Source organism: Trichoplax adhaerens, genomic scaffold (genome assembly GCF_000150275.1).
Source record: "Trichoplax adhaerens TRIADscaffold_14 genomic scaffold, whole genome shotgun sequence".
In the NCBI taxonomy this organism is placed as follows: domain Eukaryota; kingdom Metazoa; phylum Placozoa; class Uniplacotomia; order Trichoplacea; family Trichoplacidae; genus Trichoplax; species Trichoplax adhaerens.
The window spans coordinates 147,992-172,296 of record NW_002060956.1 but is presented as its reverse complement, the minus strand read 5'-3'; the positions used below and the strand labels follow the sequence as shown (position 1 = coordinate 172,296).

The 24,305-nt window shown below is 33.7% G+C and overlaps 4 protein-coding genes across 4 annotated transcripts; 3 read left to right on the top strand and 1 right to left on the bottom strand.

Moving 5' to 3' along the window:
- Window positions 1-1,213: 1,213 nt before the first annotated feature.
- Window positions 1,214-5,129, top strand: TRIADDRAFT_60127 (uncharacterized protein; the record flags this gene model as incomplete). The annotated part of the gene is made up of 4 exons (XM_002116203.1): window positions 1,214-1,409; window positions 3,564-3,761; window positions 4,021-4,355; window positions 5,079-5,129. The coding sequence occupies 4 exons, from the start codon at window positions 1,214-1,216 to the stop codon at window positions 5,127-5,129; spliced, it is 780 nt and encodes a 259-aa protein (XP_002116239.1).
- A 2,530-nt stretch (window positions 5,130-7,659) lies between these two features.
- Window positions 7,660-15,554, bottom strand: TRIADDRAFT_60126 (uncharacterized protein; the record flags this gene model as incomplete). The annotated part of the gene is made up of 36 exons (XM_002116108.1): window positions 7,660-7,796; window positions 7,904-7,973; window positions 8,080-8,184; window positions 8,287-8,425; window positions 8,517-8,671; window positions 8,762-8,815; window positions 8,906-9,031; window positions 9,150-9,206; window positions 9,357-9,553; window positions 9,640-9,742; window positions 9,845-9,902; window positions 10,348-10,428; window positions 10,494-10,576; window positions 10,965-11,044; window positions 11,180-11,243; window positions 11,318-11,376; window positions 11,505-11,550; window positions 11,713-11,780; window positions 11,854-11,995; window positions 12,073-12,146; window positions 12,222-12,256; window positions 12,368-12,477; window positions 12,586-12,639; window positions 12,755-12,889; window positions 12,966-13,049; window positions 13,188-13,289; window positions 13,376-13,441; window positions 13,596-13,638; window positions 13,729-13,817; window positions 13,938-13,985; window positions 14,085-14,186; window positions 14,306-14,336; window positions 14,575-14,616; window positions 15,032-15,111; window positions 15,258-15,344; window positions 15,453-15,554. 36 exons carry the CDS (start codon window positions 15,552-15,554, stop codon window positions 7,660-7,662), a joined length of 3,108 nt encoding a protein of 1,035 aa, XP_002116144.1.
- A 1,802-nt stretch (window positions 15,555-17,356) lies between these two features.
- Window positions 17,357-18,342, top strand: TRIADDRAFT_60125 (uncharacterized protein; the record flags this gene model as incomplete). Its single annotated transcript, XM_002116202.1, has 2 exons — window positions 17,357-17,618; window positions 18,131-18,342. The coding sequence occupies 2 exons, from the start codon at window positions 17,357-17,359 to the stop codon at window positions 18,340-18,342; spliced, it is 474 nt and encodes a 157-aa protein (XP_002116238.1).
- A 2,463-nt stretch (window positions 18,343-20,805) lies between these two features.
- Window positions 20,806-23,177, top strand: TRIADDRAFT_30550 (uncharacterized protein; the record flags this gene model as incomplete). Its single annotated transcript, XM_002116201.1, has 11 exons — window positions 20,806-20,916; window positions 21,240-21,316; window positions 21,417-21,454; window positions 21,605-21,705; window positions 21,855-21,946; window positions 22,095-22,170; window positions 22,254-22,355; window positions 22,507-22,618; window positions 22,697-22,818; window positions 22,900-22,958; window positions 23,048-23,177. Coding segments are annotated over 11 exons (1,020 nt in total), but the record flags the coding sequence as incomplete, so codon positions are not given.
- Between the last annotated feature and the right edge of the window lie 1,128 nt (window positions 23,178-24,305).

Sequence of the window (24,305 nt, the reverse complement as noted above, 5' to 3'; positions counted from 1 at the left end):
CACTTCAAGTGTACATTTACTGTACAATGTACAGTACAGTACAGTACTCAGTACTGTACATTGAAGAATACGGTATGACAGGCTATGGTCAGATTTTGACTGAACACTTCAATGATTGAGTAGGATGAGTAAGGCGTGTGAGACGCACTACTTTACTGCTACAATGTACATTAACATGGTACAGTACTATCCAATATGATAGGTTATACAGTAGTCCGATTTTGGCTGTCGTTGGAATCGTTTACTACTCAATCGACTCGTCTTAGAAAAAGAAAATAATGACAACGACTTGAAGTCAGATGATGGAAGAATAAATGAAAATCTCAAGATGATGTGATCATGTTTCTACACGTTAATTTATTGAATTGAATTAATCGGAGAGTCCCACTTATTCACTGTTCAGTGACGTACTGTACTACTGTACTGTACTGTGCACTCACTGAGTGTGCAGTGCATTGTAGCGCTTACAGTGTACTGTACTGTAGTGTGAAAGGAATCGAAAGGTTTCTAGTCTATAGTCAACAGTATCTCTCATACTTTGACTGTACATGTTATGACTCATAACTCCTGAGTGCGTCACATCAGTTCTGTCCTGTACAGTACGACGATTGTAGGAATTGGTATCCTGTGACTCAAGTCATACCATTCAAATGATTGGTGACGAATGACAAGTGACAACGACAACCCGACAAGCTTAAACCTGCTCAGTATGACACATTGATTTGGCTTGAAAATAAAAACAGCTTAGAATCAATATTAAAGCGATCGCGATATCGCTTTAAAAGAGGAAATGCCAGCAGTCTCCATTGCAAGTGTGGAATGTAGTAGCATCTCTTTTCTTCTTCGATATACTGCAACTTTCAATGGAAAAATGGATACTTGAATAGTTCAAAAGACGTCAATCAGATCATTCTTAATACCGGTAGATCGTACAGTCGCGTTATATAAATAATTAGTCTTTTATTCATCGATTAATCACTACGAGAGTTCCAATTTTCCAACCAGACTGTCTGTTACACTGATCAATCTTGGCGTCGAATAAGAGACGATTGCTTGATTGATCAACAATCACTAAAGGCATCCAGACTGTCAATTAAAGTGATCAATCTGCGCGTCGAATAACAGACGACTGATTGATTGATCAACGATTACCAAAGGCAATAACAATCCATTCATTTTTGTGCATGCAAGTTGATCAAAAAGTACTGCTAAAATGTCCAGTAGGGATGAATTTACAACCGTGGTCATTAAAAAGTTGTTACAACCCATTGGATTATATGATCGCTATCATAGCCGCTTTGAATCTCAAGGATACGATTGTGAAGAAGATCTTTGCATGCTAGATGAAAGCGATTTAGATCAAATGCAGATCAAAAATCCAACTGATAGATGTGAAATTTTAGCTGCAGGTGAGTAACACAATTGTAATATGCCTAAAGGTGCTACCTTGATGGTTCAATTTAGAGCTAGTCTACTACATTTGCAGTTCATTTCAATGACTCTTGAAATTGGTGCCATGACGAGCAGGCGTAGGCACTTGTCCTATCTGACACGCAGTGCAGGCATTATTTATTGGTCAGGTTATCTAGTCGCAAGAGAATAATCCGTTTTTACAATAAAAGTGACAGTCAGCATTTTCATCTTAATAAGTTACTATCGTAACTACCTGCTATTATCTACACGTAGAGTAGTTCTACTCAATATGATGCACATCGGTAACTTTTTATCCGCCATTCTAGTTAAATGATACATTAATCAATCCATAGGTATGATTCAAGTATTGACTTGTGATTTGCTTTGGCTTCTCCGACGAGTTGAAAGGCTGTTTAAATATGAATCTTTCTTTTATTGTTCTGAATATGATGATGTATAATAATCATACTATATACATGGATAGTGAATGAATCACTCCTTGGCAATAACCATTTTGAATCACATATCACTTGTAGCTTCTCAAATTTATAATGCATCATCCTAATAGTTTATTAGTGTAAGTAGACAGTAAAGCTTGCATTAAGTCTGTTCAACTACGGTCTTCCATTTTTTTATTTATATTATTAAAAGGATCACCTTGATCTAGCTAGAACTGAAAAGAGTCTCTATTTGTGTAAATTCTTTGCGCTTCCTTTTTCCGTTGTTACTGTACTTAGCGCCCTATCATTCAGTCTTCGTATTTGTCTAATGTTGCTAATAGCTGATATTTGTTGTTAATGACTACAGGATGATTATACTGTATAATCGGATCGAATGGATTCGTTCAGTATAGACATATGGAGATAAGGCCAATGTTTACCATACTTTCTGTTGTGCAGGATAGAAGCTACCTATAGTAATTCAGTTAGTTGTGCTTATCATTCAATACAGTATCAAAATAAATGCATTACTTGATTGGCAGCGATTCTATCGACTTTGCCGTATGATAGAATCATTGCCTGTCAACTCTTCCGATCTCAGTTTCTTAACTAATATTCTCATGCCAAAGAGCATTTGCTTAGTTTCTTGTCCAAAGCAGAATATTAATGTTGTACGATCTCCTCCCTTATTATACGCATAATAGCTCTATACTGTATGATAATAACCTTTACAAATCACAAAGATGTGTTATATACAGTAGCATGCAAACCCGCAAAATTTAAAAGTAGAAATACGCGCACACCTGTGGATGTACATAAAATAGAATACCACTGAACCTACCTGATTAACACTGTGAAATATGGGAGATGGAAATGTTGATGACATGCCTCTTTGCGAACCGCTCGATGATATTTAGTACAGCGTACAGTAATGTAGACTAAAGTACGTATATCAAGCGTATCAAATAAAATAAGCATTCAAAATGATGATACTGCATTGAGTTGTAAAATAACATGATACTAGAACAGTACTTGTATACGCACATGAAAGATCACAAGCATAATTGGGTACTTATGGATAAGAAAAATAAGAATTGTATCAAATAAAACAAGCATTCAAGATAGTCTTAAATGATACCATTAAATAACATTACAACAGTATATAGATGATTATCAAGTAGTTGGTGTTGATCGATGTTAAATAAGAATATTACCTATAAGACTGGAATTACATACATTAAGTAGAATAATCAAATCACGCCAGGTTACACCTAAAGAGATGTAATCCGTACCATATTGAAATTATACAGCTACATCAGCTTTATCATGCATGCAATTCTATAAGTATGCATATACATTACGATGATTAGATAGTTCTTAATTTCACTACTTGAGATATTTACACGAGCTTTCGATTTTTCCTTGAAATAGATTAACTTATACACATTATATGTATACAATTGACGATAAATTAATTATTCTTAACACCCATTTGTTTTATACCGTGGTTAATTTATGATATGTATAACTAGTTAATAAAGCTGTATTTGAACGGATACTATGAAAAAATTAAACTTTATTCAGTTCTTTTGAAGAAATATTTTATGAGTAATATTGATAGAGTAAATCGTAATAGAATCTGTTTTTATTTCTTTTAAATTATTTGCCATGCACTTTATTTACAAACCAAAATTGTCTTGCAAAATGCAGCTAAAACATATTGTAGGAGTGGCTCTGGTGAAGTATATCATTGGCTGCGCCAATTTGCATTAGAAAAGTATCATTCTAAAATTGTACAATTAGGCTATGACAGCCTCCGTAAATGTAAACAAATAGTTAAAGTAGATGATTTTATGGATGAAGTGGAAATCATGATTCCAGGTCATCGCAAGCGAATTGCAAGAATGAGTAAGTGTAACGTAAATTTGTTTCACAACAGATCGTAAGAAATATATTACAGTATGAAATTACTATGCCGTGATATGGTGAAAATATCGTAACATTAATTGATTATTATTAAGCGGACTTTACTTAATATGTCGCAAGTTGTGCTTTTTAACTTGTTCAGAATTTTTCGTTAGATAGTGATCTGATAATCCTAGAAATCGTTATAACATAGTTTACATCTATTAAGATTTCACTTTGATGTCACCATCGCTGTTTATAGTTGAAAAGTTAAAAGAAGGAAATGTCCGGATTACTGAGCCTGAAGAGCCTTTAGGTGTTGGGAGTTGGATTAAACCGGAGGCCTTAAGTAACGCTAAACACGAATTCTTATGCATCAAGGCAGCAGTTGGATCACCTGAAGAGGATAGCATGTACATTCAGAAATCATTTTTAATCGACACAGGTAGTGATGTTGTGACACTTCAACCGGAAATAGTTGAAATTCTTGGATTAAATATCATAAGAACTGTCACAAGCCATGGTGTCCATTCTACTGTAGAAAAGCAGCTGTACGCTGGGGTTTTTAAAATAAAAGATATAGAACTTGAGATTGAAGTAAGTATTTAAATTTTATCAATACTTTACAGTATTGATGTAATCTCATTATTCATTGCGATGCAATAAATACACATACAACACGCTTATTGTCGGGTTATTTATTGCCCCAAATATTTTTCTAGGTAATAAAAGAATCCTATAATTCGGTTGGTGTATGTGTTCTGCGACATTTTCGCCATTATATTGATGATAAAGTACACTTCTGGTTGAAGAAGTGTGAAGATAATTGAGCAATTATTCGAGAATTTTCATAAACCTAACATGGTATACTGTAGCACTATTCTATATCCCGAGCTGGTTTCTATATTTCATTCAATGATAATAATATTATTAATACGGTATAGCAATTGACAAATCTTTGATTGTATGTGTTGGAAACAGAGTTACTCAAATGTCTGAGTGAAATGGATTTCAATTATTTGTGTACATAATTAATCACAGAAGGAAATAACTTAGTTTTCGGGCGTAATTCAACGCTACATACAATACAATTACAGTAGCTGTGTTATGTATTTTAACTGGCTTCTTGGCTAGTAGGGCGCTGCAATTTAATTTGGAAAGATTAACTATTTTATCAATTTCTTTGAACGATTGGCCAATTTGGCACCTTTACTGCAATAATTGTAGTTACCACATCGTGTGTGTACTGCTTTAACATACTCGTATACAGAATTTTCCGCTCTTGTGATACCCTAAAATCAATAAAATTTTATCTTCTAGAAGCTATTGTTTGCAGATGAAGGACGAACGAGTTGCTTACCTTTTTATTAGGTTCAATCACGTAGCCAATGATCCAAGCTGATATAGCATAACTTCCGCACCATCAATGGCAATTGACTGATCTGCCTAGGCTGTAAGACGAAATAAAACACATACACACCTTATTCAGTGTCCTAACATTTATGCACAGGATATAATATGAATTATACCCATGCTATTCGTATCAGTGTTTGTAATACTGATGGATCACGCGTTTAGCTCTATGTATATAAAAATGTGAAGGAAGAATGATCCAACTTTTTATTTTTTTAATTGATGCTACAGTTAACCTTACTTTATTAATAAAAGCAACACTGTATCAGCAGATGACTAATCCAATGAAATCACTAATTTGTACTTTGTTTACCTATCATGTACTCTTATACTTACTAATATTTACATAGTTACACATAAACGTACATAGTAGCAATACTTCACTTCTGATTTATTCTAATCAGGTGAATAGTTGTAAATAGGCCGCTGGTATAAAATTCTGTAGTGTAATAAGCTTCAGATTGACATCTCTAGGTAAACTGCGGTATCTTACATATTAATAATCGTTTTGTGCATAACTACGGAACAGACTTGGACAGCATTGAGTTTACTGGACATCTGCATTTCCCTTCTAGCCTCAGAATGGCGCCTAAAGTTTATGACAATTTAACCTTCCGAATATGGTAGCAATAAATTACTACATGTAGTACGACAAAGTCAGATCGAAGTAGTGTTTGAATTGGCTTAATGTTTAAAAGATTTTATTGCCTATCTTTGATTTCAAGGCACCACAACTACTGTACGCTAATTAATTAATAGGGTACATGCCAGGTACCTATTAGTCTAAGAAGTGATTCAGTAGATATGGAAGTTAGGGCACAAATAATTCGCCCTACATAGCGGAATAATGGTATAATGTGTTGAAATTTTAAGAAATAAATTACAATCATATGGTCAATGATGCAGTGAAGGAAGCAAGGATAGCAACTCAAGGTTAATAATTATAATCGATTAATGACCTATTATTAATAATTTATATCAATATATTTACTATAGGACTGTATGGGGCTTATCATGGATTACATGATTAGAGGTGCAGCCATTGCAATAAATTGGTGACTAAAAATTTGAAAGCGAGCTGTTACGAACTTCAAACGCAGTACTTTCTATCAGTGAAACAAATTATCGATCAATTTTGACCTTTTTACTATTCACTATAGCTTTTATAAATTACGATATCTACTGAATGATCAATATCTCTTATCTAAGTCTATATACAAAACTTCATCATTTAAACTTCCCTAATAGTGCTCTAAACGAACTTAGTCATTTTGTATTTTACTAAAAGTACCGTAATTTTGATCAACTTTCGAATATCGGGTTATTTCCTGAGATTAATAAATATACAATAAGGCGAGAGATTGGTACATTATACGATTAATACAGAAGGATGAGAAGATTCGGAAACGCTTATAAATGTGTAATTTGCAGCTTTTAAGTGGTAAGGAATACAGTAACGGACATGAACGTTTCGTAAAAGCATACAGTACAACTTTCTCGAAAATGGTGACGCGATTATACTCGAAAGCTGTCAAAGTTAGTTTACAGTTAGAAAGAAGGATAGAATTTGACTGTTATTAAGTATATTCAGTAATTAGGAAGTGCGGATATAATTTTTATTACATAGCTATTCCAAATTTTATGATCAGATATATGATAACTAGGGTAGAACATACGATATACGTTACTACACTTTCTGGGCCTTTTCTTACTAAGATGGATAGAATTTGCGGCAATAGATTCAGGAGCATACGTAGCATCAATGATAATACTGTATCAAAGGTACAGATTCACATTATAATTACTGCGCTACAAAATTATTTGAATTAAATTAGCACGCAAGAGATTATTGATCCGGACGAAAATTTCAGTAAGTAATAACGTAAATAAGGTTAGCAAATAATAAAGAATATCCAAAAGGAGAGTGTCTAAGGACTTCAATACACAAAAAGTAATTAGCTTTTATAATCCTATTTCTTACATACTAGCAACATAAATTTATTTATCATTTGTACCATTTTTCAGAATATGTCATGAGTATCAAAAAGCATCGTGTCTAATAACGTTCTTAATCTGTATATGTATATGTATATGTATATGACAGCATATTCGCATCTATCAATACGTACGTAATGACACCTTCTGTATGACTCCATTAGGAAAAGACTAGATATAATGTAGATCAATAATGACTAAGTTATGATAGAAAAGTTAACCTTTAACAGTCAAAGAAACTATTTTTTGTAGCCATTCGGTCATTGTCTATATCATGATTGGAATAATGAGAAATTTTCTACGATGATAAATCTATAATGAGTAGTAAATTATTATAGCCTTTATTGAATTGTAGAGTACAGTAATAATTTGACTTAGTTAAATAATTATTATGCAAATATGGGCCTAATGACTCAAAGCAGTAATAAGAAAGATTTTTACACGCTTTGCGCAGTACGATTATTTAGGTTAGAAAAAACAGTTGCTTCTGTAATCAGCTGGATTTTCCTTCAAAAACAGCTAGCATAGCAGCTTTCTGAGATGCATTCATCGTTGCAACGACTTTATCAAACTCGGCAGGAAAGCGCTGACGCACATTAGCTACAATATGATGGATAATAGTGACAGTATCTAATAGCATGAATGAGATACGATATGAATTAGTACATTTCCTGCAGTCAGTACTGCACAATCATCGTTAACACAAGCAACACTATAATATTTTTTCAATTATTTACCCTCATCGACTTCGCTGTCAGATAATACCGTAGCGAAGATGACTATTAAACGGTCCATATGGCTAAATACCTTAACCGATAAGTAATAAAAATTATTTCGGATTATATTAAAGCCTATATTCCTTTATGACAAAAGAAAAATTTGCACTAAAATTCACAATTCGTTATGAATATACCTGAGCATGTCCAGCATTTAGTAATTTGAGGATACTTGTAAAAACTACTTTGTTTTCCTCCTTGTCCACTACTAGTGGTAAATTAGATACAACTTGTGGGAATACCTATTCAGATAGCAGATATTGTTTTATTATAATAGCATTATGATTATTAAGCTTAACTACTTCTCGTTAACGATGGCTGAATAGCAATTACAGCAAACTTACATTATCTATAGGCACAAGTGTATCATTTGCTATAATTAGTCTGGAAACACAAGCACATATATTATCCAATAGTTGGCGGCATCTATTGCCTCGTTTAGGTGCTGCGCGAAATAATGCTTGTAAAATAGCCATGTAGTTTCTATATTAAAGGGACAATTATACATTAGAGTTGGATAATTGCGACTATTTTACAATAGTCGGCGAAGGTAAACAAAACAATAATAACCTACCCGTACATAACTTGATCACCATGCTGCGCTAGTAAACCTAATCCATAAATTGCATTATTGCAAACATCATCTTCTTCGTCATCAGTTGATGACAAAAAGAGTGGATATAAATCTTTCACGAACGGTTTTATTGCAGACCTCATTGAAGCACTCATCTACTCCACAATTGTGGTATTGATATTAACGTTGATATCATGCTAGCCTTTAATATATTAACTACAATAATGGAAAATCGATTAACCAACCTCAGCTAAGGTTCCTATAACAAACGAACGCTCCGATACTGAAGAGGATGGACGCTATCAAACAGTTGATATATAATACACAAAAATATAAATAAGAGTTACTGCAAACTCTTAAAAATATTGCTGCATCAGTATTGAGCTTACATTTCTTTTTACTAGTAAGGACGAAATTTCACCAAATGAAGGGGCAAAATTTTCTCCGCCCACTAAATTTATAATTATTGGCAATAGATTACCAGCGTGTTCTACCACCAATCCATCGTACTCCGCCTAATATAAATGTAAAACACAAAACGCAAGATATATTTAGTGGAATTTTTTTTCTGGATCAAAAGAGTTCTTATGACACAAGTAGTACGCATTACTACTGCTTAACGCTTTCGCTTACAATGCCTTCATCAATTTCTTCTGCATCTCCATTATCGCTATTATCTTGACAAGCAACCTGTAACGAAATCAATTATAAATCAATAATATTCACATTAATAATAAATTTTTTTTATTATTATTATGCGTATACGAAATATTTTGAACAATAGCAGCAATTTATACGTGAAAATAATCTAAGAGAATTCTCCAAAAATTATTCACTAACACCATTGTTTAAGACTCTTGCTACAATTCTGATAAATCCAGGAAATAACTCTGGGCATTGGTTTACAAAGTCTTCCCGTAAATCACGCATGATTTCTTCAGCAGCAGCCAAGGCAGCTATCACCACTATTCGATCTGGATCTTCTCCAATTATCTGTATTACGGTGTTTAGTAAATTCTCCAACGCCTTAAAAACCGCTGTAGTAAGTAAAATTCAGATTAAATTTTGGTGTTACGGATGCCAAATCTTAGGATAAAATTTATTATCTGATGTACAGTCTTACTTGGTGCACTTCCACTCTTAAATTGTAGGTGGCAGGCATACAGAAGGCGGCAAAGTGTGGCTAAACATGATACTGCAGCTTTTCGGATATTTTCCCATTCAGACTATTATTTTTAAGTGAATAATACATTAGATGATGCTAATCGTCAAGTTTGCCAATGTTTGGTCCTGCATTTATAAGAGTATAATAGATAGCTTAGACCTACCGTTATCAACTTGTTAACTTCAATTAATGATTCGTCAAGATAGGGGAGGAAGCTATTACTGTAAATTGTAATAGCATTGACAATAGTCCGTCATTAGAAAAATATCAGTTATTTGAAATTAGTAACATCGAGTGATTTAATTAAGATTGGCAAGATGTAGCTTAGTCCATATAGCATAAAATGTTACGATTAATTTAGATATCACTATGTTAATCTTTTGATATTTCTAAAACAGTGTAAAAGGGAGCAAAGCTAGCTCGAAAAAGTACTCTCTGTGCAAATCATGCAATTTAGCATATTACGAACAATCCCCCGTAACTGATTTAAAGACATAGATCAATCAATTCATCATGTGGCAGTTTTTCAATTGGTAATAGTATCGTGTACTCCAAGGAAGATTCGAATAGCTGCTATTATCTATGTCAACTTTTTGTAGGGATGCAGGGTGAGGTGTACACTATATAAAAGTCTATATAGAATTGCTATACAGAATTACTTCTTACCCTATGTTTTTTGCAATTTCACTTATCGAATTGCACGCATCTTCTTTCTCAGCGAGAAACGCATTAGAAACCTCGCAATACCTATTTAATATAATTAGATAAGATTACTATAGACCCAATACCTTTTACAGAAGTTATTTACTTACTTATCATCATCGTCATCATCACTACCGTTATCTTCGAAGTCTATAAGACCAGACAATGGACCGTCTCCAATACCAGTTGGAATCTAACCAATTGAGAATATGTTAGCTAAATTAAAATTTTACTATCAAGAATTGTGTACTGGTAGTGAGATACCAAGAGTCCATCGCGTGATTGAATGCTTGAGATCATACGCATAGCAATTGTATTTATGTATTTCCGAATAACATTTGGAGTGGGATTTGAGATCGCTGCTATGAGTGAGTATCTAAGGCGGAAATGTTAAGATGACATTACTCATCAGGTAGACGAATATGAACATTTACTGTAAAGAGTACTAAGCATAGCTTACATGCACCGCCTTAAATCAGGATCATCAACTTCATTAATAAGATTCTATGGGTAAGAATTAGTAAGAATGACCATATATACATTACGGTGTAGTACTGCATTATTAGTTAAAAAAATCTAACCAGGCCTAATTGGACACACTCTTCGGCAAAGCTGCCCAAAATTTCTTCATTGGTGCACCGAATTAGGCACCCAAGGGTATCTTATAACACACAATCATATGATAGAAACATTTACTACAATGAATCAATGCGATAAAATAAGCTTTTTGGTAAATCATCTATAAGAGAACAAATTAGATTTTATTAAAGCAATATTTGTTGAGTAGTATTCGTACCAATGGCCTGAAGTCTTAAGTCAAAACATTCTCCGGAATCGGCCACGTGCAATATGATATAAGGCTAAATATGAGAAGGTCAAATTTATACATAAGCAACTAAGTATAACGTAAGGAAGAAAGTAACAGTTAGCTAACTTTTAAAATGTCCACAATGCCCTGAAAATACGGTCTAATTGCATCTTTGGCAGCATTAACTGAGAAAAAAAAGTACATTTAGAGAAGTTTTTTAATTGTTTAAATATTCCGTAACAGTCAAATTCGTACAATACATGTAATCTAGTATTATGAATGATTCGTTCAAGATAAAAGCTAAGTAGAAAACCTGTAGCGCCGAGAGCACTTATGGCTAATTCTTTAATAAACGAAATCTAAATCGATAATGTAATCAAGAAAAGTATATTCTTATTAGAATTATTATAGTTTTATATGATGTATGTGAAATCGCTTCTGATCTATCATTGAGGTATTTCGCAGTCCTGTATTTCAGAACTCAGAACTTGATCTACTGTAGTATGATTGTGTGACTTTACCTGTGTATTATTCAAAGTCGCTAAAAGCATTTCTAGAAGGGACTGAAGATATGGATTAATATCGGCATCTGTTAATGGAAATAATTTTGTTTAGATCAACTTCTTCATTAAGTATGCATGACAATTACCACAATTACTTACCTAAATGTTCACAGAATTGTTCAAGCGCATAGTAGGCACGTGAGATTGCGAAAGTTTTGTTAGCAGTGGCTTTCTTAACTAGATTCCCCAAATGATTGAATAGTAGTGGCAGTATATTTGGTGCATATTTATTTACATCGGGCTGCAAAAATAATTGAAAAATAGAAATTTTTTTATGACGATTAGAATGCTACTAGAGATTTGATTAGGTAACTTTACCTGTAAATACATAGCAAATTGTCCCAAAGCATACAATGCAGCGTTCTGTACGATCTCATGATGGCTTTCTATACCTAAAATTTGATAATATTGTAAACCTTAAGGATAAGGTAATTGATTAACCATTTATATAAGTCTTATATTCTTACCTTTCCCAATGCACATAACCATTCTATCTAACAATCTACAGTAGTTGTTTTTACGGCATAAAAAATACAAATAATGTACATTAATAGCATATGGTGATAAAGATTATTAAAACAAGAATGGGTACATATGAATATATAGCCTTTACTTGAATCGTATATATTCACTGCAGCCTTCAGCCACGACAGCGATAGAAACAAGTGCGGCTTTCACTTTTAAAGGTTCCTGGCTATTGAAGTATCGATCAATATAAGGAAACTGAAAAAATGTAGAGATTCTGATAAGCCTGTATGTACACCGTAAATATTCTCGTATATTTATCTATTTTATATCAATTTATGAATTTAGCGATAAGATGCTACTTACTAAGAAAGAGAAGAACGTTTCAGGCGGTAGATGTAGGGCAAAGACGTCAATAAGCTAGTGAGTAACAAATAAAAACATAAATTTCGTAGTTATCGATTGCAAAGCGCGTATTTTGATAAGAAATTCAAGGTAGCATAGTAATGGATCTTGTTTGCTACTATTAATATACCTGCCCAGCATTCGTTACAACAGAGTTTTCACTTTCATCATCATCCATATCAGTGTCATCGCTCGAAGCAGAAGATGACAATATAGGAAATATCACTTCCAGTACCGTTGGAACCAGGTTTAATCTTAACATCGACTGTAAACATTTAAAAATAACTTATTTTAATCGAAGGAATGGAAACATTTAGGAATGAATAGATATCTAACAGTACCTTCTTTTTAAGAGTTGTTACCCAACTTATAAACGATAAGGCTTTGCAACGTGTGCTGTCTTCAAATTGATCATTTTGAGCAATCTAAAATGGGGAAGTAATTCGTACTAATATAGTGGCAATAAGATCTATATTTCTATCGCTTATGAAATATGTAAAGTAATTTATAATAACTTTAACCGTAATAGTAACCGACAATAAAGGATACCATCTAGATTTTACCTGAAGACAAAATTGAATAACTTCTAATAGATTGGAATTTAACAAGTTAATATTAGACTCTGCTATTTGGTCGAAGAATTCCATAGCTTCTTGAGCTCTGATCTATGTGATAATGGATTTAAGATTTTAGTATCATTCTGCTAGTTCATGCAAAATTTCATCCGTATATTAAAATTATAGTGCTGTACCTCATCAGTTGTTAACAGTTTCTTTATAACATCTATGGCTTTGGGAATGAAAGGTTTTATGATAGCCTAGAGAGATATCTTATTCATTAAATAAAATTTCATACGTCGAACATAACTGTAGCTCATGAATAGATATATTGCCATAGTAGTTCATATATGTGATCCTTAACTAATAATGACTATGTATGAGTACTGAACAAATATCTGCAGCCAAACTTACAATATCATTAGGACCTAAATAATCCATAATATTGGTCATTACTCTGAAAAAATGAATATGGTATTACTATATACAAGGCCTTATGATAAACATTAGCTGAAGACCTATGCCAGTATAAATGTATTCGACTTACTCTAAAGCATATGAGCTTATAATGACGTTGTCAGTATTACTTAGGCAAGCACCAAATAAAGGAAATAGTGACGACAAATAAGGTTTTAGCTGTAATAGAATCAATGTGACGGGGGTTAATTTGCTATTTTCAATTAACTCCGGATTTAATGACATGATTTAATTCTCATATGATAATGAAGATTAATATTGCTTCAAAATTATGATTACCGTTTCTCCACCATTAGACGAAATAGATTTTAACACGTGCATTCCAATCTAATTGGAGGTGACAAATTCAAGAGTAGACTGTTAAATATCGCAGTAATCAATGTACTACTGAAATTTTGTTATCTCAACTGTCGAATAACTCCTTACTTCTACTAGCTTTCCATCGGGACTTTTGGTATACTCACTAAGAAGGATCATCAACTCATTCCAATTTCCTTCAGGTAAGTCGTATTTTGCAATTACGCTTATCTAGGTATAGTGCAAATGTGTATGTTTATACATGGCATTTGTAAAATAGAGTAATTGATAACATACAGGTTTATAGTACAGCAGAAGAAGAAATTTCATTATCATCGATAAAAACTTACAATTTCGGCGATAGAGTGTTGAACGATTTTGCTATATTTGAGAATAAAGGTAAGTACTAATTAAAATTAATTAACCCTTGAGCTATTTTTAGCCAGAGCTTGATATTTCATTGTACTTGATACCATAATATAATTTATTATGGTCTACAGTCTATATATTACTTACAAGCAGTAAATATCTCATATTAGGAATACTAAATCAACACAGCAACGTTTAGAGATAGCATATGAGTACAGTAGTGTTACATTTATTTCATTTTCAGACTTACATTGATTCTTGTGTCAATGCTTGTAAACATAATTGCTTCATCCTACGTATTGTAAAAGTATTAATGCATTATATGAGTATATGAACATGTGTGCTAGTATAATCAATTGTTTCACTGACTGCATGTAATACCGCCATATATCTATTAAGGTAATTACTAGTGTTCTAAACACCTTTACTCTAACGTTAGCGTTCGTTGATCTTAAATTGCGATATTTTAGAGGCTACTCAAAATGTACGTAACATGATATTGCCATTATTATTGACGAACATATTATAAGAGTTCTGCTTGCAAAAATGTTAAATATTTTTTAATGATTTTTGGTGATGGCTTATTAAGTTCTCCAGTTCAGAGGTACATTCACGTCTACTGCATGATTTATATTTAATAGATGAGGCATACAGAATTTGTTGCACGATTAACGTCGGTATATTCGGGCATGTTAGGTTTAAATTACCTGAAACGTGAATCAGAATCCAATTTATTCCACAACTTTGATATCTTTCGTCTAAGTAAGATAGCGGCATACTGTCGAACCTTTATAAGATATAAATTAGCTAATAGATTTAATGATTTTTTATATATGTGTAGTGGGTCACAGAAGATTGGTCAAAAGATAAGAATCGTACAGTTTTCCTGCTTCGTAAACATATGAAAAGATAGAAAAAAGCAACATTTCTCACTTGTGGAAATTGGGAAACGGTTAACAAAGAAGCAAGTTGTCCTATTACGGCAGGAGATTTAAGGATTTCCTTCAATTCTGTGGTAGCCTAAGAAGAATAGAGTATTCGTATGATAGAATAATTTCCCAAGATGCGTTAGAAAATTTCTTTATTACTTGCTTGACTAATCTGAGAAGGTCATAATTAGTATCTTACAGTGAATATATCCTTAGCATTAGCTTCTACAACAAGATGACTCGAACTAATTACAGTACAATCAATAGCAAAAGCTTGCAGAACCGTATTATTCATCATCATAGTTTACTGTATATAAATGATTGATTAAATTAATTATACGTCTAGAGCTATTAATGATCGACTGTATTGTGTAAGGTCTTATGTTACTGTAAATTTGGTTTCTGATTTTGTGCTACTCCTACTGTACTGTGTCTATGCAGTCAGTACAGTGGCTATGAAGAAAAAATGGCTAATTTATGACTGCACTTAATACAGTGGATGAATGCCTTCACTGTCATAACTTGGGTATATCAGGTTCAAAAATGTACATTGTACACTCTTCGATGTAATCAATTTTAGTTCATACGTATATCTACGTCCATATTTATCCATTGTACAGTATACGTGAACAAATCAGATCTTAGTTCCATGGTAACAGCTGCACACCTAGTGGTTAATGGCTCGTGTTGCAGTGCCATTTGCGTTTTATAGTGTTACTAGGGTATACAGCTAAAAATTGGCAATTCAGCTAAGCAACGGGTTGACTATCGCTGATTGAGGAGATTCAATGATGGGTGGGTCGGCTGCATCTAAAATTACAAGTACTTCATTTTCGATTCATGCATAAACGATTCAAATTGAAATTTTAATTCATTCCTATAGTCCTAGGTGAGTATCCCGTTCAATAGAATTGGTTTACTATAGCGATTGCAGTTTTATACACTGTCATCTATCAGGCTTAAAGCTAATGATCAACTCACTCACTTTCACTGTTAGCCCTAAAATTTGACAAGTTTTTTTCCTATGAAAATCATGCATACCGTGCTCGACTGTGTTTGTAGAACATTTCTAAATTTAGTCTCTTTATAACATGATATCATGAACGAAATGTTAAGATCAATTTAAACCTGTTGAATGACTGTATTATCCGGTGTTAACAGCCTGCCAAGTATATTTTCAAGTTTAGCAGCTTCGTTTTGGGCCATGATCGCATCCAATTCTGCCTCAATTAACAGTACAGTATGGAATCATTGATTGCATTGATGGAGCTGTAATAAGACAGCGTGGAGCTCAACGTGAGCTTGTGATTGATATGATACTCAAGGGCTGTTTGCGATACTGTCATAACCTCTACGGTTACAGTGTACTGTACAGTACAGTACAGCACCGTATAAGCGTACAGTACATTGTACAACCAGTTCAATACTATGTACTGTTGAAGTGTACTGTACACTTGAGTTGGTGTCCGCACGTCCATCGGCCTGGGTCAAGTTAAGTTGAGGTTGAGTGACACTGTGACAGTCTACCCACAGGAAAACATCGGCCTGTCAATATCAATCAATATACGTTAATCTACTCACAGGAAAACATAGGCCTGTCAATATCAATCCAATATACTGTACGTAAATGGCTGGTCGTAGTCGTCGAAGCGACGGAACTATAGTTGAGTTGGTGTCCGTACGTCCATCGGCCTGGGTCGGAGTTGAGTAACAGTCTACTCGCAGGAAAACATCGGCCTGTCAATATCAATCAATCTACGTAAATGGGTGTCCGCACGTCCATCTGCCTGGGTCGGAGTTGAGCGACAGTCTACTCACAGGAAAACGTAGGGCTGTCAATATCAAGCCAATATACTGTACATAAATGGCTGGTCGCAGTCGTCGAAGCGACGGAACTACGATACAGTATAGTTGAGTTGGTGTCCGTACGTCCATCAGCCTGGGTCGGAGTTGAGTAACAGTCTACTCGCAGGAAAACATCGGCCTGTCAGTATCAATCAATATACGTAAATGGGTATCCGTACGTCCATCTGCCTGGGTCGGAGTGGAGTGTCAGTCTACTCACAGGAAAATATCATCGGCCTGTCAATATCATATACGCAAATGGCTGGTCGTGGTCGTCGAAGCGACGTAAATTATATCAAACCTCAAGTGCCTAAATTCATACAGAAGTTTAAAGATAAAGTAAATTATGTCGATGAACCGACCATAAATACTAAAAAGAATATACCAACTTTGGAAGATTTACAAGATGAAATTGATCGAGAAGACGAACAGCCTGTTGTCGTCTTTGATCCTAAGGAAGTAACTTGTGATGAAGCCGATCGATTTAAGGAGCAACTTTCTCAAAAAAGGCAACATGACGGTATGATTATAGATTATATTGATCATAGACGCAAATACAATCGATCATATGAAACTATTACCTTGAAGTTAGTGAAATACGGTACAGTCAATAGGGATATTGGTGCTATTTTACGTCCATTACTTGTCTACTCTACTCGAAGTTGAAGCTATCTATACCATCTGCGCGTATCTGATAACCGTGATGTAGGTGAACAATTCCAATCAGTTCAGCAGTGCTCTACCAGGGACTGTAAAAAGTACAGTCTTCTGATTTGCGGTTTACTAATTCAGTTATTATCTTGTCCAAATTTAGACTGCTCGAAACGTGCTATATTATATGCACAGTGTACACTGCACAGTACAGTATAGTAGTCAGTAATCGACTATCTACTTGGTAACTTTAATGTGTTGCAATCGCATTAAAAAAATGCAATGGATATTGATAGTTATAGAGCAATACTTGAATAATGAAATACATATTCTACAAGCTTCAATATGATTGTTTATTTAAAATGTAATATAATTAAATAGACGAAGAGCATGAATCTACAAGCGAGGTGTCCGGGACTAAACACGTATTCAAAAAGAGAGCCAAGAGCAGTGAAAATTCGAATGAACGAAATAATAGTAAATTTTCGACGAAAAGTTCGGCTAGTTCGGATGGAAAATCTAAAAAGAGTGACATGAAGAGCATCAAGAATACAAAATTGCTATCATTTGATGATGAAGGCTTGGAGGAATAACTGTATTTGCCATGTGAATTAATGACATAGACTGTCGCTGTCTTGCATTGTATAAATATTAGTATACGTATAGCGTAGGCTATAAAAGGGTAGAATGGATTGGCACAACTGCGTCAATCAATGATCAAGCGATAGAGAATTGTAAAATGATGTACGCCTGATTCTCAATATTTGGAATATCATGCATAGGACGATAGGCAACCAAGGACTGATATTTTGTCCTCTGCTATGATAAAACCGTAAAAATTGTATATGGATATAGATGTAGTGTACATACAACTGTTTGTGATACAATGTATTATACGCGTAAATATACAGCTCAAATTAATGATAAGTTCATTAAAAAGTAATATTCTGTTGTTGACAATAACTGTTCAAGACCCCATCGAGATGCTGCAAGCTTAACATCTGCAAGTCCTTGACTATTAATGAATATACTGTATGTAATTGAACGGTAAGTGATCCGTGGATGAGAGAATTTTCTGTATTAGTTTTATTTTTAGACTAGCTGCTAGAAAGACTATTTAGCTTCTTTTCTTAGTATTATAGCATTACAGTATTAATGCCGTATAAGTACGTGATATTTCTACCGATGGCTGTAATTATTCTCTTGGGAAATTTTGCATGCGGAATTTTGAATGTAAACCTTGTCAAGGACAAGCCAGGCCCGTCGTCATCTGAATCAGGGACCTAGTAGTATTATAGCATTACAGTATTAATGCTGTATAAGTACATGATATTTCTACCGACGGCTATAATTATTCTCTTGAAAAATTCTATCCACTGATCGCTAAAGGGAAATTTTGCATGCAGAATTTTAAATGTAAACCTTGTCAAGGACAAGCCAGGCCTGTCGTCATCTGAAACAGGGAGCTACAGGCTACAGTACATTAGACCTTTTCCAGCAAAATACTGTACTGTACAGTACTGTAGATGGCTGTCTTTTAATTAATGTACAGTACAGTACGTGCTGCACGGTGCTCGTGCCAAAATTACAGTATTTACACTGCAGTATTTTACCCACTAGTCCACAGTTAGCGGTGCTGCACAGTGTACAGTGCTAACTACTGTGTATAATGCACTTTACACTCTACAGTACTCTACCGCTACAGACTACAGGACAGAAGACGGAGAAAGCGCCAAATTCAAAAAAGTGTACGTTATTTACTGTGAGTGTACCAGCTGTGCTACATCCCCTTGCAACGTACAGTACTGTAAATGCGCAGTGATCCAGCCAACTGGCTTTAATTTTAATTGAAATTTTGTATTCAAGGTTGTAACGTTGCGAACGTCACCTTTGAAGTGATTCATTCTACGGTTGAACTGGCGACACTGTAGCGGCTCGTTTTGTAGCCCGTGGTAGACTGAACAACATCAGTGGCTGGAGGCTTTCTTCGTTTTCTCAAGTTTATTAATTGCCTAAATTTGTAGAATAGATAGAGGACAGGTATGAAATCATGCAGAAATAATCAATACGTTTGCAGCAGTAGTCTTGTCATTTTTCATCAAGCGATGCAAATTAAAATGGTGTTAATGGTATCAACTTTGCATCCGTTACAGAAGATTTTAAATAAACTTCGTAGTTTATACATGATTTCTACACGTATACTATACTCTTCAGCAAACATAGAGTAGACTTAAAATAGTATAGTGTGGTATTAAAGGGGATGCATTGATCAAAATTCAAATGTTTACTGTGTTTTTACGTGAAAATATCATAAATTGTACAGTGTACAGTACAGTAGTTTAGTATACAAACGGGGTAAACTTGAATAGTAATGGGTAAATTAATTTCCTAAGATAACAACACTTGGCCTTATTGTGAATTTGTCCTTTTTGATAGATATGCCAAAAGAAAATTCAAGGTAAGTTATCCATGTCATCTTACTGATTATTGATCAGTGCTATGCTAAATATTTGGTTAATCGAGCGTTTGCATGCTTTCCTTACCTGCTGATTGACTAATAATTATAATTATTAATGAATTAAGAATTAATTACAGCATAACCTAACCAATTCATCCTTCTGTCGTGATAATTAATATATCATATCAAAATACCGATTGGATGAGTTGTACAACTTAGCTTGTTGAGTACAGTACTGTAGACGAGTCGACAATAACGTCGATTAAAATCTTGCAAGTAAAGGGACATTAAGTTTTGCGTATGATACTGTGCGTGCTAGCGACAGAACTTTTATTATTAAATGTACAGTTGATAGAAAAGTTGACTCAAAAAATTAAAGTAACCATGTTCGTCGACAAATCAATGAGTACCTACACTTTACAGTACGGTAGTCCATGGTATAGCATAGAGTCGTGAACAAGAATAGTAGCCATACACATACGAAAAATTACACTGTTTGATGTAACGTGTTAAAACCTTGTATGGCTATAGAGAAGAAGATACAATTAACGTTTGCGTTCGGATACGCCCACCAGAAGGAATCGATACTAATCGTGTCGAAAAGGAATGCTGCATTACTGCTAAGAATACCACTTCATTGCTGCTTAAAAGTAAACCAGATGATAAAATATTCACCTATGATTATGTAGCAGATATTGCTGCCACCCAGGTAATAATATTACTGAACCTTTGCAAGACACCACATACAGTATACTATACAATTGATATTAGTGCTAAGAGTTAGAAACTCATTACTTTCATACATTCATAAGCCAAAACTTTCAAGAGTTCCTTAATAGCTCAGTTGATCAGTCATATGGGTAATGAGCTAATTTTACTGAGCGATGTTGATGATTTAATGTTATACAAGTAGAATAAAAATTATCAACTGGCTGAAAAATGTCTGCAATATAGAATTTATATCATCGCTTAAAGTGTTCATTGTAACCGCTCTGCCCAATAACTTTACTAATGGAACTAATATTCTCGTAGGAGGAAATCTTTGCTTCTGTTGCAAAAGGAATAGTAGACAGCTGTGTGGCAGGCTACAATGGTACAATTTTTGCATAGTACGTATAATGTTATCACCGATACATACAAGTACATAACACGTTGAACTTTATGCTTTAATTCTAATTTTAATTACTACTTATTACGCTATTGGTGCAGTGGCCAAACTGGATCTGGTAAAACTTTCACCATGATTGGTATGTAAGACGTAGGCTTTATCAACGATATTTTTTTATTGCAGCATACAATAAATACTCTTCTTATGTAGCCATTAATTTCATAAATTGACATCGATATTCATATCTTTTCTTTAAATATTATTGACTTGCAAATGACAATAAATGCAGGGCCTTCAGAAGAGTCTGATAATTTAACACATCAATTACGTGGTATTACCCCTAGGTGTTTTGAGTATTTATTTAATCTCCTAAATAGGGAATTACAAAAAGTACGTACATATTTCAGGAGTAATTGTTTTGAGTTATAGCTAACTTAAACGTCCTAAGCAATCTTTTATAGGTATTTTTTGGCTAAATCAGAAAGAATACTATCTTCTAACTGTCTATCATCTTCTTTTTACTTGACATATCTACATAGAATGGGGACAATATAGAATTTTTATGTAAATGCTCATTTCTGGAAATTTATAACGAACAAATATATGATTTACTCGATGTTACATCCATAACGTCCTCCGGATTACATATCTACGACATAAAAATAAAAACTGCTGTACTGCATTTAAGTGTACTGTTTGCATTCTCGGAGAATACGTATTGCACATTTGCTATAGTTTAAATATGAATTCATATTTCTTTAACCATATCAACATCTCAGAGAAGATATTAGAAAGGGGGTGTATGTGGATGGGCTCACTGAACGGTATATAACTAATGCTCGAGATGCTTATCAGGTAAAATGCTATTCTCGTTAATAAAATTAAACTTATGAAACAATTGATATTACTAAGTTATTGATCATTCTGGTAAAATTCAGGAATTAATGACTGGCTTAAAGAATCGACGTGTTGCTTCTACTTCGATGAACCGCGAAAGTAGCAGAAGCCATGCCGTTTTTTCATTATCTGTTGAATTAAAGGTAAATAATAAGTATTTAACTACAGACTTTCTGTGCACATTTTTGTATACTTCCTGTATGTCACTTAAACGTAATGTTTTGAATAATACAGTAAATAATTTTTATTACTAACATCATATAATCTGAATATTACTTATTGTTACGTAATAAGGAAAAAAAAGGAAAAGTTACAAATATTCGCACTTCTCGGTTAAATCTCGTTGATTTAGCTGGCTCTGAGAGGCAGAAAGATACACAAGCGTCAGGTGCTCGACTAAAGGCAAGTTCAACTAATAGTTCTAAAAGATTTTAATCTTAAAATATATTAAACTGTTATGAATGTAAAATACTCAATTAGGAAGCCGGTAGCATCAATAAATCGTTATCCGCCTTAGGAAATGCCATTATGGCTTTAGTTAATATTGATCATGGACGAGCTCGTCATGTTCCATACAGAGATTCCAAGTTAACTTTCTTACTGAGGGTAATTATAGGGAAATATTATTTTTGACGTATACTTCTTGTAAGATTTTTATCAATTTGCATATTTACTATATTTTACAAGGATTCACTTGGAGGCAATGCGAAAACTTTTATGATTGCAAACGTCCATCCGAGTAAAAAGTAATTCTTTGCATTAACGGTCGTTAATTGTAACTCTTGCATAACTGTCGGTTATTTGATTAATGTTGTTTAATTGTGTTATTAATCAGATGCTTTGGTGAAACGTTTTCTACCTTAAATTTTGCAAAAAAAGCGAAATTAATTAAAACTAAGGTAATCTTGATTCATAATTTGTCATTTAAAAGTTGTCTAATTTTCTCTAATTTGCTTTTTGTATAATTTTTAAGGCTGTAGTAAATGAAGATACACAGGGAAACATTGAACAGTTACAGTCTGAAATCAGACAGCTGAAGGAAGAATTAAGCAGCGCTAAAGGTTTTCTCTTTTGATTGCATTAGTAATTGACATCTTCAACTATTGATAGCATATTTTATCATGCCTCTGTTATCATAATTATAGTAGTACTGTATAAGTGTATAACGGTAAGGTGAAAGTGTCCATAATACATATTGTAACACACTGGAATACCGTATTTTAGCTCTCTCTACCAGTGATCTCAGCACACTATCAACTGGAAGTAGCGGCGACAATTGGCAGGCAATGTGTATAGCAGCTATGGAAATTCGCGATAAAGCTGAGCAGGAAAAGAAGGTTTTAAAGAACTTACTTATTCCTTATTGTTAATTGTTATGTCATAACTGATCTATCTTAGAATTATAACATATTCTGAATGTCCTCATTCTCTAAGTATCTTGCCGATAAATTATCGAAAAATGGAGAACTATGCCAAAAGAAGGAAAAAATGCTTCAGGTAATGGATTAAAATGTCTGTAAATGGTTAGAGTTTTAAGAAATTCTGGAATATAAAAGTTTAATACGATAGGCTGTTGTTAATTGTTTATATAGAGTACCAAGATGATTTTAAAATTCAGAGACAATTTAATAGCGAAACTAGAATCAAACAAAGAAAGTGTCTTAAACTCTGAACACATCGAAAGCAAAATTGTAAGGCTTCAAAGATTACTTAAAGCTCAAAAATGTGGACTCTTTGAATATTTGTACTCATTTTATTATAATTATCGATAATACTGATATCTGATATCTTTATAAACATTTAATAAAGATAATTCATTTAAAATTGTGCTGCAGGAGATGATGGAAAAGGAGATCGAACAGCTTCGATATCAGATTGAACATCATCCTGATGTTACTAGATTTGCCACGGAAAATTTAGATTTAAGGGGTAACGAAAAGCTAATACCATTGTTAACTATAATCTTGTCTATCCATGAATAATTTATATAATTTTACAGCGGAACTAAAAAGGTTACGGAGCCGTACACCGAATGATAGTAGTTTATCGTCAGAGCTTACCAAGATCCGCCAGTACACATTATTACTAGAGAG